Source organism: Ornithorhynchus anatinus, chromosome 18, assembly GCF_004115215.2.
Source record: "Ornithorhynchus anatinus isolate Pmale09 chromosome 18, mOrnAna1.pri.v4, whole genome shotgun sequence".
NCBI lineage: Eukaryota > Metazoa > Chordata > Mammalia > Monotremata > Ornithorhynchidae > Ornithorhynchus > Ornithorhynchus anatinus.
The window spans coordinates 3,754,195-3,770,456 of NC_041745.1; the positions used below are offsets into that span (position 1 = coordinate 3,754,195).

The 16,262-nt window shown below is 43.9% G+C and overlaps 1 protein-coding gene across 9 annotated transcripts in view; it reads right to left on the reverse strand.

Annotated features, from left to right (window-relative positions):
• The window catches only part of ST3GAL3 (ST3 beta-galactoside alpha-2,3-sialyltransferase 3), a 216,366-nt gene that overhangs the window by 103,404 nt on the left and 96,700 nt on the right, over window positions 1-16,262 (reverse strand). For all 9 annotated transcript variants that reach the window (XM_029083372.2, XM_029083371.2, XM_029083375.2 and 6 more), the window contains one exon: window positions 14,791-14,833. In XM_029083372.2, the coding sequence (XP_028939205.1) occupies window positions 14,791-14,833 (43 nt within the window). The remainder of the gene's footprint in view (window positions 1-14,790; window positions 14,834-16,262) is intronic.

Sequence of the window (16,262 nt, forward strand, 5' to 3'; positions counted from 1 at the left end):
GTTCCTCATCTGTAAAATGGCAATAAAAGATACCACGAGTCCCATATGGAATAGGGACTGTACCGGCTCTCATAACTACATCAGTGTTTAGCTCAGGGTAAGCACTGATTAAATGCTATACTTATAAGCACACTTGGGCTCTCACAACTATCTACCATGTCTGGTTGTTCTCATAAACTAGCTCATCAAGATCCACAAAATGTCCGGCCACGATAGAATTGAAAAGGCCTTTCCTGTTCTTTCCTCATGACGAATGACGCTCTAAAACAAAGTTATGTAATAAACCCAGTTTTGGCCAACACAGCCTATACAACCAGGCCTGAGGATGCAATCAGGGGTATTAGAATTCGATTCCAGTCCCTTCTGGAACCTTCCAACCTATCAGGTTAATAGCATCATCCAAGAGCCTTGGATCAGTCTATCGGGAGCAACTCTGTGCCCAAGCTTGCAGTCTCCACACCCGCTCAGCCATGAGAAGACTTGCAGAAGACGAGGACATACTGCTTTTTAGATTCACCACCTCTGGGTGGCCCAGCTGAGGAGCAGGGAAGGCAGCTGGATCCCAAAGCCACTTCTGCAGGGGGAGCGGCACAGTAGGATCCATAACCAAAGACAGAAGAGATGTCTGAAAGTTCAGGGTGCAAAACCTCGGACCAAATTTAACACAACAGAACAGTGGCAGCAGACAGGCTTGTTTAGAAGGCAATACTGGGGAAAATGGGGTCACCTCTGGACAAGAGGCTTCAAGAAGACCAAGATGCCTATGAGCAGAATAGACAGGCAGTGTGGCATACTGGATAGAGCACGGGAGTCTGGGAGTCAGAAGGACCTGGGTTCTAATTCTGACACCACCAATTGTCTGCTGTGTGATCTTGGGCAAGTCACTTCACTTCTCTGCGCCTCAATTACCTCATGTGTAAAATGGGGATTAAGGCTGTGAGCCCCATGTGGCTCAGGCCTGCATCCAATGGAGAAGCAACGTGGCTCAGTGGAAAGAGCATGGGCTTTGGAGTCAGGGCTCATGAGTTCGAATCCCAGCTCTGCCACTTGTTGGCTGTGTGACTGTGGGCAAGTCACTTAACTTCTCTGTGCCTCAGTTCCCTCATCTGTAAAATGGGGATTAAGACTGTGAGCCCCACGTGGGACAACCTGATTCCCCTATGTCTACCCCAGCGCTTAGAACAGTGCTCGGCACATAGTAAGCGCTTAACAAATACCAACTTGGCACATAGTAAGCGCTTAACAAGTGCCAGAAGAAAAAAAATAAGAAAGGGGCACAAAGTGCTACTTGAAGAAGATAGAAGAGCACAATAAGGGTGGTCTTTACAAGCACCCTATGGGGAGAGGTTGTCTAACACACTCCAGGCAGAATACTGGAGTGTACAGTCAATATAAATCTATTGTACTGTACTTTCCCAAGTGCTCAGTACAGTGCTCTGCACATAGTAAGTGCTCAACAAGTGCCACTGATGGATTGACTGATTAGTACAGTCCTACTTGCTCACGTAGCCGAAACCTCACCATCAGCACTGTCATTTCTGGACAACAGGACGGCTGCGTATATGTTCGTACGAGTTAAAATCGCTAGTTCTGTTTCCAGTTTTGCCTCACATTTGCTAGGTGTGTGAAGCATATCTTCAGCTTCGAACCAATAAGGCCATCACAGCCCAAATGGAGTTTCAGAGCCCTCCTTAGCTGTAGCGGAGACTGGATGGTGGAATTCAATGAGGTGAGACCAGGGGCCTGCCTTAAACCCCATCAGTTACCTAGAGGAAGTAGCTTCCCAGTTATAGACTAGAAACCCGTCTCCTGGCTATATATAGCCAAACTTTTGTTCCTCCCAGTAAGAATGGTAAGCACTGGTTAGAGTAACACAGTGGTTTGCACAGTCCCTTGCAGTTTCTCATCCCCGCCCGTTGTCTTTCTGCTGGGGCCCGGAAAGCGGAGCGAGAGTACACGGGCAGAGGCGCAGGGCAAAGGTAAATGCTGGTGGAAAATTTACGTGTAAAACTCATTTACAGCCAAAGGTACCACAATGTAGTGCCGATGCTCTCCCTTAATACTAGCGCCCGAGGTGGTTAGCAGCCCCAGTTGTACCTGCGGCCTTCACTGCCCACATGAACCTGATCTTTTCCGGATTCTTCCCAAGCCGATCCGCAAACGAGATACCCTGGGTGATTCTTCAAGAAGAAACCGTCACCACTGATAGCACGGTCCATGCAACTGGCTATTCTGCCCCCCACAATCCACAACAAGGCCTGGGCTATGCTTTGGGGGCACGTAGGAATTATAAATGAAATACACCCTACGTTAGTAGCCCCAGGGGCCCTGCCCCTTTGCTCCTTACCGGCTTTGAAGCGGATGTATTAAGAAATAAAGCAACAACAGGGCAACGCTTCAGCCATCAGCAAAAGACGTGAGCTGAAGGAGTCGTTGCTTACTACATTTCTGCCAAAACCCAACTCGGTTTACCACGCCTTCATCCTGACCTCACCAGACTCCTACAGAAAGAAAGCCACCTGGGCAGTACAGCTGGTTCAAATCAGCACGCAGATCAGTAAAATCCCTGGCAGGGTGGGAGGTGAGAGGAAGCACACATCTTTCTCCCTTATGTGGATAATTATCTAATCCAATAAGTTTTGTTTGAGAGCCTAGGTACTATGGTGATCGGCCCCTGCTATATAAACAGATAGCTCTGCGCTCGGCTACAGAACCAAAAACGTCTTCTGTGCTTGAAATAGAGGAACTCGGTGCTTTCAGGCCCTTCCTGGGGAACTCCAGAGACACGTGACTAAAGCCCACAGGCAACCAAACACATTGGAAGGAAAAGACCCTTCCTGGTATTCAGTCCTGCCTAAGAGTCAGAGGACCTGGGATCTAATCCCGGCCCGCCACTTGTCTGCTGTATGACCTGGGGCAAGCCACTGAACTTCTCTGTGCTTCAGTTACCTCATCTGTAAATGTGGATTAAGACTGCAAGCCCTTTGTGGGACAGGGACTGTGTCCAAGCCAATTGACTTGTATCTACTGCAGCATTTAGTACAGTGCATGGCACATAGTAACTGCTTAACAATTACCACAATTATTATTATTATTGATCCCACTGTTGAACTGGGCCTCCATTTTCAGTCATCGCCTGCGAATCCCCCCCTTCTTCTTTGGCAGATCTGGGATTAGAACCTAGGATCTTCTGACTCCCAGGCCCATGCTCTATTCATTATACCATGCTGCTTCCCCTATGAAGTGAAGTTTGCCTTGCCACCCACGATTCAAATCTCATGGCCTGAAAGTGAACTACTTGACTTTCACCTCAATTACCACCTAAAAGCTTCAGCTGGGGCAGGATAGGGCAGCTATAAACTGTTTCAGGGAAATGATCACCTGGAGTGATTTAGCCTGGGCTCCGTACCTACAATCTGAATCTATTAAGCTCTGTGTACTTGGGTAACTCAGAAAGGTGAGGAAAAGGGGGAGGACTCTTGAAAAACTTTTCCTTTCAGATCCCAAATTGGGGCATTCTATGGGGCGTATCTTCACTTTGGGAGTCCCATTCTTAGATTTGACAGTAGAGTCCACTGAACTTTCAGATAAACTGTAGGTACCTTTAGCCATTTTATCTGGTCTGTACAAGAGGAAGTGCAAATGATTAGGGAGCCATGGCAAACCCAAATCCTAGGAAATAAAACAGAGACCACCCTTGGGGAGTGGGCCTACACTATAATAAAAAGAGCCAAAATGACCCAAGCACATGAAACAGCTCCAGGGGTAGACTAGAAAATATTGGGACTCTTCTAGATGGCGGGATAAAGGCTGAAGAGGGACATAAACAAAGTTTACCTAAACGAGAAGAACTGGGATCGGGTCGTTCACTAAGACAAGAGGGCAACCACTGAGCCTTGAAAGGCGATGTTCAAAATGAACCCAAGGATAAATTCTGTCATACAGATGGTGGTATTTGGAATTTAGTACCACAAGAAGTTGGACAGGTGGAAAATAGCAACAGCTTTAAGGTGGTTTTGCTCTGCACGCAGTGAGCACCCAATAAAAAACCACTGATTGATTGGGATACATTACTGAAGGAAAGGTCCATAAGAAGCTCTGAGAGAGTGGGATATTAGGAGGTATTAGCCACAGCCAGGAGAATGGATGTCAAACAGGGCATCCATTACATTGTTATTCTAAATATTCTTTGTTACCACTCTCAGAGATGGCTACAGGGCTGAATGGACTAGCATGGCATTTTGTGGCTAGTTACCTAAGCATTGTATCAGCACTCTTTACTGATTTCAGGACTAGCTATAACTACAGGCCAATTAGCTGGTGAATTCTAGGAGATCCTTTTGCTAAAAGTCAAATAGCGATTTCTAAATAAGTCTGACAACATAAGGGAAGGACACTGAAATACACTCTGAGGTGGGGAGGCATAGTTTGGAAATACTGGGAAAAACATGGCAGGAGTCAGGCCAGCCTAATGTGCAGTTACCAAAAAGGGAATAACTCATTTTAAGCCAAGTACCAGATAAATCACAGAGGGGCCAAGGAGATAGTGACCTGAGCTGCCATTCCACAGTTAATCTTCAAGGTTGCACAGGTGATCGAGGAAATATAAAGGCGGTTGTCTTTAATACTTAAAGAAAATGCCACTGAAAGTTAAATTCACCACAGACGTGGGTATGTCAGACAAAGCCAACGAAGGACCCAAAGTCCCCACACTACGATGCAGTCATTTTGGCATAAATGCCTCCAGTGTATCTGTGTCCAGTCCTCCCCACTCCCACCCATATTCATACATTTCAAGCCCCTCAAGGGGACAGGGTCTGAATCTAAATCCCCTCTTGGAGACTTTTCTAGCACCTAATTCAGTGCTCTGCACATAGTAAGCGCTTAATAAAAATTCCTTTTATGACTACTACCAAATGGATTTTGTAGGCAAAATTCTGGTGTGTATTTTGCTGTGTGTGTGTAACCCTGACCTGCCAAATAACTCCTTGGACTCCACGGCCCGGGATCAAAAAAGTAAAAGCGGTGCTGTGCAAATCACTGCGCTATAATCAATTCCTTTCCACAGATTCTAAGTCCTGTTGTTTTTGTGACTGACTGAGATATGACCATCATTTACGATGGGAGATTGTGTGTGTGTGTGCCTGGAGAGTGAGATTTATGTTTGTAGGTAAACACACACACGTCTGAGTTTTCCCTGCAGAAACATGCAAATACAGGGATCTGGAAAATAGTGGGACTTTAAAAACCTATCTGTCAAACTGCTCTAATCCTCCTAAAAAGAGACCAAATTGGTGTCTTGCAAATTTGTTTAATATGCTTTACATTTGGATTATCAGGGATATGGAACCACTTCAAAATATTCAACTCTGAGTCTCTTATAAACCTCCCTAAGTGAACCAGGCATCACAGTGGAACTGGAAACCTGCTCTTTCCGTTTTATTATCATCCACTTTCTACCCAATCCAAAACTGCTCAATCAGCAGCCTACCAATAGGGTTTAGTGCAGCCCATATCACAGCAATTCCATACTCAGCCTCATTAAACTATGGAAATGATAACTACTAGTTCACTTGCCAGTCACTCGTATTTATTGAGCGCTTACTGGGGACAGTACAATACAACAGTATAACAGACACATTCCCTGCCCGCACCGAGCCCACAGTCTAGAAAGGGAGACAGACATTAATACAAAGAAAAGTACTTCACCATGTACAGTATTGATTTACTCCCTTTCACTACTGTCTGGTTTGGGGAGAGTAAACTCTTTTCATGACTTCACCGATTTCAATGAACCACTTCTCCAGAAGAAGCAGAGTGGCCCAGTGGATCGTGCACAAGCCTGGGAGTCAGAAGGACCTGGGTTCTAATCCCAGCTCCTCCACTTGTTTGCTGGGTGACCTTGGGCCAGCCACTTAACTTCTCTGTGCCTCAGTTCCCTCATCTGTACAGTACCAGGCACATGGTAAGTCCTTAAAAAATATCATAAGAAAATGAAGATCCAGCCTACCAATTTTTTAAATGGTATTTGTTAAGGGCTTACTATGTGCTAGACCCTGTAGTAAGACTGGGGTAGATACAAGCTAATCAGGTTGGATACAGTCCCTGTCCCACAAGGAGCTCACAGTCTTAATGCCCACTTTACAGATGAGGTAACTGAGGCCCAGACAAGTCAAGTGACTTGCCCATGGTCACAGAGCAGACAAGTGGTAAAGCAGACTCCCAGGCCCCTGCTCTTTCCATTAGGACACATCACTTGCTTTTAGCGAACGAATCGCCCCCACCCCCAATCGCCCAAAAAGTTGATCAGAAAGGGACCAAAGGCAGATGGATCCCAGACTGGTCTGGGGGGTTGCAGGGATGTGAGCGAGTGGAAGGGGCCAGTGGCAACACAGAAGTAACGGTATTCCTAAACCCACCTCCCTTCAAATAGGTTGCCAGCCTCCACTTGCCGCTCAGTTTTTGAACCACTACCAGGAGGAATACATAAACATAAACTGACACAATTTCATATGAAATTGTGAAACAGCCAGGAGCACTAAGTGTCTCAAAAAAGCCAGTAATTCAAGTCAGACTGGAAGCTTTCTTTATCATCGTATCAAAATGCTTTGCCCACAGTGGATGCAAATAAATAAATGCCGTCAGGGCACTGACTAGGGAAGGAAGCTCTGCTGATGGATCACTGGCATGAGCTAATGTGCTCACGTTCAAATGGCAGGATCTTTACAGCGGTTATTAAAATTTCCAAATGTCCACGACATCGGCATAAAAGTTGAAAGGCCATAAATTGTGGATTGATGGTACTTCACTAGTTGGGAGATGAGGTGACTAGACCGCTAAAGGAGCGACTCACACTATTTTATCGGCCACTGATTTCTAATCAAGAAGAGGAGAATAAAACATTGATAAAATCCACAGGTGGCACTAAATTGAGTGGTACTGCAAATACCAGTTACAAAAGGAAAATAACACCGAAAGACACCAAATATGGGTAAAATGAAATGGAAAAAAAAAAACCAAGCAAAATCCAAACTAAATTTGGAGCTAGAAACATAAGAAGAAAGCAGTAATGATGACAAAGACCTTGTGATACGAATTGTCAGCAAACTGAGACGATGATTTGGTGTACACACCAAAAAATGCCTTTGCTTCCCGAAAACACGGAGTATTAGGAGATGAATCCTTCATTAAGAAAACTGGCACTGTAGCACCTGATCCTTGATGGACACCATGTCCCTGGGCAGCACCGTTTCTTTCCGACAATGCATTGCGTTCTAGCCAAATGGTTATGAAGAATGTTCCTAACCCACTGAGGGCATTCAACCTCAAATGTGTATTGAGCAACACGTTATGGAGGAACTGAGAGTACAGTAAGGCCAAAGAACTTGGAGTTTCCTGGTTGAAGCTTACACCACAGTGTTGCCAGAAGATGGGCCATGACAACTGGAGCATTGGCTCAGTAGCTCCTCAATACGAAATCGATTTTTGGTGGCAAACCTCTCAAATGCCTTTGGTGGAGGGGCTAACTAGGGAAAAAGCCTAATGCTAAGCCTTAATCTGGCTAACTGAAAAGTGGAGATGAAACGGTCACCCAGGCAAAGATGAAAATTCAAAGATAAACTGAAAATAGATTGTTAGACTAGAACAGAAGGATAAAATTAGAACTAGAGGAAAAAAACAAGACTGTTAGCTTGTTGTGAGTAGGGAACATGTCTACCAACTCTGTTGTAGAGTTGTACTCTCCCAAGTGCTTAGTATAACGCTCTGCATGTAGTAAACACTCAAATACCACTGATGATGATTGCACAGTAGTGAGATGGCTTGAAAAACTATTCCCAGTAAGAAGTGGAATGCTAGGAAAGGAGCCCCTAAAAATGAAACTGAAGAGAGTTGAAGGATCCGGGCATAGGGATAGAATGAGCTCATTTCCAAGAATCAATTTGGGGATTTTTTTTTTTTAATGGAAAACGGAAAGATAGAAAGGGAGAGCCTAGGATGAGTCTCAACAAGTCAACTATATCAGCTCTTCAAGGTTTCTAATGGGGAGATGTCACACAGGAATGAGACGTACACAGATTTGAGAAGCAGCATGGCCTAGTAAATAGAGCAAGGGACTGGGAATCAGAAGGACCTGGGTTCTAACCCCAACTCTGCGATTTGTCTGCCATGTGACCTTGAGCAAGTCATTTAACTTCTCTGGGCCTCAGTTACCTCATCTATAAAATGGGGATGAAGGCTGTGAGCCCCACTTGGGACAGGGACTGTGTCCAACCCGATTTGCTTGTTTCTAACCCAGCGTTAACTACAGTGCCTAGCACACAGTACCTGCTAAACAAATACCAAAATTATCATTAGAGATCAACTCACTCCACCTTCCTTATTCTCACCCACCCATCCCCTTCTAACTCCTAAAGGAGAACAATGGGAGCTGTTTCAGCTTTTCATTACTGAAGTTCCAAAGGGAAAAAAAGTAAATAAACAGCAGTAACCCCATCCACCCATGTACCTAGTTTAGACTGCCTGCGTTTTTACAGCCTTCTCACAGTCTAGCTTGAGTTTCACTGGGGTCTAGCGGGTGAGAGTTGTTATTTTTGGCCCCCTTCGTATTTTTGACAAAGACCTCAAATTCTTCACCATTTTTACGTCTTCTGAGATCAGGTTTTGGGATTACCCTGAATATTAAAATATCTGTAACATCTCCCACATCTACACTATAAAACACTATGGTAAGGAAACATACGAAAGTACTCAGAACCGCAAAGGACCTAGCCACGCAACCCAGCTGATTTTTTAAAAATCCTCATTTTAATTAAATAAGCACCCCAAAAGGCTGATATAAACCCAGGAAATATGCATCTTTATGTCAATAGCCAGTGCTAGTATAATCATCCATTCTGCTCTCATGGCTTCTTTTTCCACTTGTGCTTTGGGCAAATTCCTTGCACATGAAGTCATATTCCTTAAAACTTTGTCTTGATTTCCCCAGATAAAATGATCACTTCAATATCTTCATGGTAATGTCACCAATCCATGAGGAGGAAACATGTGTCTCTTCCATTCAGCCCTCCCTGTTAAACTACTACTGACCCCATATTAATGCATTTTCCTTTTTCCTTTGCTCGTTAGGCTGAAATAAATTTGGTGACCTGGTCCCGGTGGTCTCCGGTCCGGTTTTGAAACGCCTTTACAATTCTGCAAAATTTAACACTGCCCACAGTGACTTGCTCTCCACGCAGGAGCTGTTTGGACCATTTGTTGTCTTCCTCCTTCCGTATACGTGCCCTCACTAGCGAGGTTGATGGACTGGCCAACTGACTGGGTGGTAGGCCTTCCCTAGTGGCGATTGACCATTTATCAGTTGACGGTGAAGACGGCACACAGATGACAAGGGTGAAACTGCTCAAGAAACTGGATGTGTCTACTGAGCCCTAGCTCAGTATTCTTCTTCAATTGCTTCCCGAACTAATGGATTGTAGGTCACTATCCGATAACTCCCTCAGTATTATCTGCCTGTACATATCCATACAATGTGCTGCGCTTTTCAACAACATCCTACAGTCTGAATAGAAACCCTCGTTTTCCTTAAAAATCACCCTAAATCCACAAATAATAATTATGATATTAAGCGCTTTCTATGTACTAATGAGGTATGGAAAGCTTTGAGGTGGACAGAGAAAATCAGATTGGACGCAATTCCTGTTTCACATGGGGCTCACAATCTTAGAAGTGGGGATTTTAATCCCTATTTTACAAATATGGAAACTGAAGTTTAGAGGGGTAAAGTGACTTGTTCAAGGTAACACAGCAGGTCGGTGGCAGAGCTGGGATGAGAATGGGGTCTCCTGCCTCCCAACCCCGTTCTCTCTCCATTAACTGCTACATGAAATAAAACGCTTTCTTCCAGCTGATTTGTAATATATATGACTAGGATCGTGGCCTCTGACTGGATCTCAAAGCACTTCAAAGCCAGCCATCAAATCATCGTCAAAATAACCTTGTGAACTCAGCAGATTTGTGGTCAATAAAGAAACTGAGATATCCAAAGATTTTTGCCCACTCATCAAATGGTGAGGAAAAAAAAATATCAATTTCACCTTAAATCTCAGTTGGCCATCTATTTATAACCTCAAATTATCTTTGCAGAAATTTAACTACCCTGTGCTTTTTGGTACCTTCACATAATATCCTGCAGTGATCTAGGGATGATAAAACATGATCCAAAAAAGAATACTCTTTATAACATCTAAAATTAAATTCACTTTTAATTTAATTGAACTATCTCCAGGCAGGGATGATTTATTTAATTAAAGAACTTTTACCCTCCAAAATCCAAACAAAACTTCCACATAACATAGCAAAAGTCAAGGGAATTTAAAACATCAACAACATCCCGCTCCATATGACCAATTTTTACACACTTTAATCGCACTTGCTCTCTGGTTAATGAGAATATGAAGCACATTGTTCCATTTGAACTTGAAAAACGGGACACAGAGAAATAGAACTACTTCTATTTTTAAAAGAGACCTAACATTTTAAATTCAAATCAGAATGAGAACTCTACTTCTGGCTGTTGCTATTTATTCAGCTTTGTGCCTCGGTGAGGTTTCAATAGAACGGGATAGAAGGGTGATGAAACGGGTTGCACAAACAAGTTTTGTGGTCCTCCGCCCAGGTTTACCAGCATTCATAAACTACACCTGGCTCCATGTCACCCAACCTTGGCCTTTTAAAGTGAACAGTGCAGTCAAAGGAACTGTGTCTCGGCTATGGCCCAGCCTTTTGTTCCCACTCTCTGAGGCCTCCACTCAATTTTTCTCAAGCTTTTCTTTCCCCTGCCTTTCCTGAGCTCAAGTGTCCTACAGAGAGAAGAGTACTGTTTCCAAACTGGGGTTTCCAAAGGATTCTCTATCCTCTTCACAAAGGGAAACCTGCATTGGCCTGGTAGAAGGAGCAGGAGACTGAGAGTCAAGAGAGCCGGGTTCTAGTCCTAGCTTTGCCACTGGTCCGCTGAGTGAACCTGGATAAGTCACTTAACTTTTCTAAGCCTAGTTTCCTCATCTGTGCAATGAGGATAATAATAAATAAGAGGGGCATTTATTAAGCTATAAGCCAAGAACTGTACGAAGTACTGAGGGAGATACAGTGCAATTGGATCGTACGCATACTCTTACACATATATCATACTCTTCTAGACTGGAAGCTCAATTTGGGCCGGAAATGTGCCTGTTTACTGTTCTACTGTACTCTCCCAAGTGCTTAGTACGGTGCTCTGCTCCCAGTAAGCACTTAATAAATACAAATGAATGAATACACAGTCCCTGTCCCACATAAGACTTAGTCTAAGAGACAGGGAGAATGGGTATTTAATCCCCATTTTACAGATGAGGCACAGAGACGTTAAATGATTTGCCCAAGGTCACACAGCAGGTAAGTGGCGGAGCCAGCCTTAAAACCCAGGCCCGATCACTCCCAGGCCCAGGCCCTTTCTACTTCACCACACTGATTCCCTGCCTCTTAGACTGGAAGGGCCAAGTTGGGCTGTATCTGATCTGAAAGTCTTACAACTAAACCAGCACTTAGCAAGCAATAGATATCAAAAATAAGTAACAGCAGTTCAGGAAAGCTCTGAACAAATTTCCTTAACTGGAATATATTCTTCTCAAAACAGGAGGGTGTTCCAATCTTCCAGGAGAGTTGCAGGTTTAACAGGGAGCAGGGCTTTCAGATAACCATGGTCACTTAAGTGACGGTGGAAAATGAGAATGCTTCAAGGTGGCTGGAGGGCAGGATCTAGACTGTATTAAAATGGTTTGCTTATTTAAATGGGTGCCAAATAACTTCCTAAGTACAAGTTTATTAGAAAATTCTAATAAAACTTACCTTTTCCCAGTTTGAAAATGTCTTCATTCCTTATGTTTTTTAACAAGCAAATTGATTCACCTTCATGAAACCATCAAGATAGCAGCAGCCCAAAGATGGTTAACTACTTTCTTCCCAACCCATAAGATAATTTAGTTCGTGACATCCATGTTTGGAATTAGATTTAGTGGTTATACGGCCTTTTTTTTTTTTTAACCAAATGCTCAAAATGGCCTTTGATACAGTTTGAAATCTTATATCCCTTTTTTATTGTTGCATCTAGTTCCCCAAAGAGTTGTCACAAGGAGAGTAAAATATTGCTTTCGGAGGGTTACTTACTACTAATTCCATCTCAATCGACGTACAGTTAATACAAGAGTTACTTCCAAAGTTCACTTCCATGTTATTGCTTCCAAAGTCTATCTGCCTTCATGCTGCTCAGCAGGGATGAATGGGTACTCAAGAGGTCAGCTTTTCATTGCTCCTTTCCTCAGGCAGAAGTCAGAGCCTACCCAGGTGGGAGCTTATTTTAGTCTTAATGCAAGCACGAAAGGCTCATAAAAGTGCCTGAAGTAACTTGTCCCTTTCATGAGCCCAACAGTCGATACTGGCAGCAAGTTAAATTTCTTGGATCGAACCAAAATCTCTTCTGCTGAAATATAAACCCATTGCCTCTTGTTCCTTAGGGAAGATCCCCTTTATTTTCCTTTATCAACTGCTAGCTCTTATTTTTATCCCATCCTTTCCTGACCTCAAAGAGTTTGCTGTCCAAATCCAATCTAACTGAAATAAAACTAACTTTCCAAACACTTGGGTGAACTGGTCTAGGCTTTAAAAGAAAACTAAAAATAAAAGGAAAATGGAGTTTCCTGAAATCTTCAATTAGCAAGGGGAGAGTCATTTCACGGCCATAATAATAAAAAATAGTTTCAAAAACGCTGGTACCTAAGTACTTCTATTGAATAGATAAATGAGGAAAGCAGCAAAGAGGAAACTATACAGCAAAATTTAAAATACCATATTCATGTACTACAGGCAGTATTCAATGGGATGGGGTTTTATTTTGCTTGCAAATAAACATTCGCCTTGTAACATGGCAGGACGTGAAGAGTAGTCTGCTCCCTATGTTCCTAAATAATGCCGGCCCTGACATCAGATGGAAGAAAGAAACTGTCTTACATGAAAGAGGCCACCGAACTTCTTAAAGGGGTCACTGGTCACCCAAGGTATTCGGAGGCTTTCAACATTTTAGAAAACATGATCAAGTTTTAACTTTAGTGTAGATTTCACTATTGCGTGAGGCACCCAGAGAAACCACTTTCAACAGACTCACCCCCAACTTCACCTGTGTTACTTTCAGCCCTCAAGCAAGGACTTCCCAGCATGCTCTGCTTCCCTCTTAGTCCCACCTTCATTATTCAAGACTATAGAAAACGGATAACATGACTTGATTTTTAATCCTTCCAGGAATAGAGCTCACAGATCCCATCCAATTTTACTGGTTTGTATGACTCTTGAACTTGACTTGCAAACATAAAATAATGCAATTACTTCGGAAAGAATGGGCCACCATCTTAACTTGGCCCTCAGAGGTAGGACCGAATGCATTCTCTTCCTCCCTCTTTTGTTAGTTTGATGATGATGACTGGAGAGAATTGGACAGGAGAGAAGGGAAATGGGCACTGACGGCTCAAAGAAGACATGCTGGGGATCCTTTTCCTCTGGCTAACGACGATTTGCCAAGCATGTACGCATGACAGCACAAGAGTCCTCACTAAGTCAAAGCTCAAATGGGGAATGTAACTTTCTACCGAGTGGAGCGGAGCCCAAGCCGGAGAGAGACGCAGAAACAAAGAGTAAGGCCCCAAATGAAGCCAGGCTCATTTCTGAACACACCTAATTTTTCTTTAGCCCTTTTCATAAATCAGCACTTCTCATGTCAGATTCCAGCAGTTCTGGGAGTACATCCAGTGGGTTCCATGGGCAACAACCCACAGACCTTCATCTCCAGCTAGTTTAACACGCTGCCCCTCCAAGGATAAACTGCCTTTCCTGACAGCTTCCCTGACTCTGAAGATTCTGGCACGTGGCCACACAAGAGCAGTCGGGCATCTAGAGTGAGAAACCTAAACTCAATGCCACGCACCTCTAGATCACCTGGATTCCGAAGCCAATGGGTCAAATGCAAAGAAGCCTTAGGAGACAAACCAGAGTTTAGACGATTGACCATCCCATGCTGGCCCGCTACTTCTCTTGGCTTCCCGTTTTTGTAAGATTTTCCCATTCGGTTTCCAGACGTAGGCGATGTGCTGTACCCCTGGCAAACAACTATAAGGGGAAAAGGCAGCTGTAGTCCAAGATTCACAGGGATGCTCCCTTGATCCACATCATCCCGGGCTGGGGATAAGCCAGTACACACTCTCTTCCAAAGTGAGAGGGCAGACTCCCTACTGAGTTTTCCTCACAAGATGTCTTCCCTAAGTCTTCATTTCCCTTCCTTTTTACATCTCCTATGCACTTAGATCTGTATTCTTTAAGCACTTAATGTTCTCCCCAGGCCCTCAGCACTTATACAGACTTATACTCTCCCATTTTCCTTACTGGAAATGTATTTTAATATCTGTCTCACCCTCTAATAGTAATTGTGGTACTTGTTAAGCACTTACTCTATGCCAGACACTGTATTAAGCACTCCAGAATGTAAGCAAGGATCGTGTCTGCCAACTCTATTGCAAAGGACTCTCCCAAGTGCTCAGTCCAGTGCTCTGTAGCCAATAAGTGCTCAAAAAATACCACCGACTGATGGACCGACTGGTCGAGTCAATCGATACACATCCTCTAGGTCACCCTTGAATGCCCTCACTGTTTTGTCTTCCGAGAAAACCAGGGAAGGTCAAAGGAAAATCATCTTCCCAGCATTGTACTCACAGTTTTGAGTCGAGTTTCAGAAGAAAGCCCAGGCGGTCATATTCTGAAAAACAAAACCCAAAGCCTTCATTAATGAAATGGCAGCCAGGGCCTTCTCTAACAGGAGCCCAAAGAGCATCTGGGTCTCACCAGAGTGAACAGTCGTTCCATCAGGTGTGAAGGCTACAACTTGAACAGAAAACAGACCACAATATTATTAATCATCGTGATACTTCAAACTGCCAGCGTCTTTCATCCAAAAGTCCCATGGTGTTTGCAGATTTTAGCCATTATGCACACAAGAAAGAATGCTTACTGAAATGCACTCATCAAAAATAAATTAAGTTCAATTCCCAAGTCCCCAAAGGTCCCAAAATCAATACCGTTAAATGAGAGCTACGTTCAAGAAAACCTTGAAGGAGACTCGCACATTACCCCGTACTTGGACCATAACAAGCTTTTCTGCTTCAAACCTAAGACTTAAATGGATGCTTTTTATTAACTCTTTGGGAGATTGTGAGGCTAAAATAACATCTTTGCAAGCTACCAGAGTGCGGGGAGAGGCACTTCAGAAATACTGATGAAGATGGAGTCGCCCATCAGGAAAGAAGTACTAACCTGGGTCTTGGTACTCACCTTCTCTCCTTCTACAACCCAGCCCACACACTTCACTCCTTCAGTGCCACCCTTCTCACTGGGCCAAGATCTTGCCTATCTCACCGCCGAACCCTGGCCCATGTCCTGCCTCTGGCCTGGAATGCCCTCCCTCTTCAAATCCAACAATCACCCTCCTCCTATTCAGCGCCTTATTGAGGGCCCATCTCCTCCAAGAGGCTTTCCCAGCCTAAGTCCCACCTTTCCTCATCTTCCAATCCCTTCTGTGTCACTCTGACTTGCTCCTTTTGCTCTTCCACCCTTTCAGCCCCTCAGCACTTATGTTCATATCTGTAAATTTATTTATTTGTATTGATGTCTGTCTCCCCCATTCTAGACTGTAAACTCACTGTGGGCAGGGAATGTGTCTGTTTATTGTTGTATTGTACTCTTCCATGTGCTTAATACAGTGCTCTGCACACAGTAAGTGCTCAATATGATTGAATGAATTAATTCATTAATACTCACAGTAACCAATCCAGGAATTGGCTATCAAGGCAGGTTATAGAGTTCCTTTCTGTGGAGTTGTTTTAATAATGTTGGTATTTGTTCAGCGCTTACTATGTGCAGAGCACTGTTCTAAGCGCTGGGGTAGATACTGGGTAATCAGGTTGTCCCACATGAGGCTCACAGTTAATCACCATTTTACAGATGAGGTAACTGAGGCACAGAGAAGTGAAGTGACTTGCCCACAGTCCCACAGCTGACAAGTGGCAGAGCCGGGAGTCGAACTCATGACCTCTGACTCCGAAGCCCAGGCTCTTTCCACTGAGCCACGTTGCTGTCCTTTTAAGGACAGGTTGGTTAGCAATCTTTCTGGAAGCAGGTAGTGGGACCAA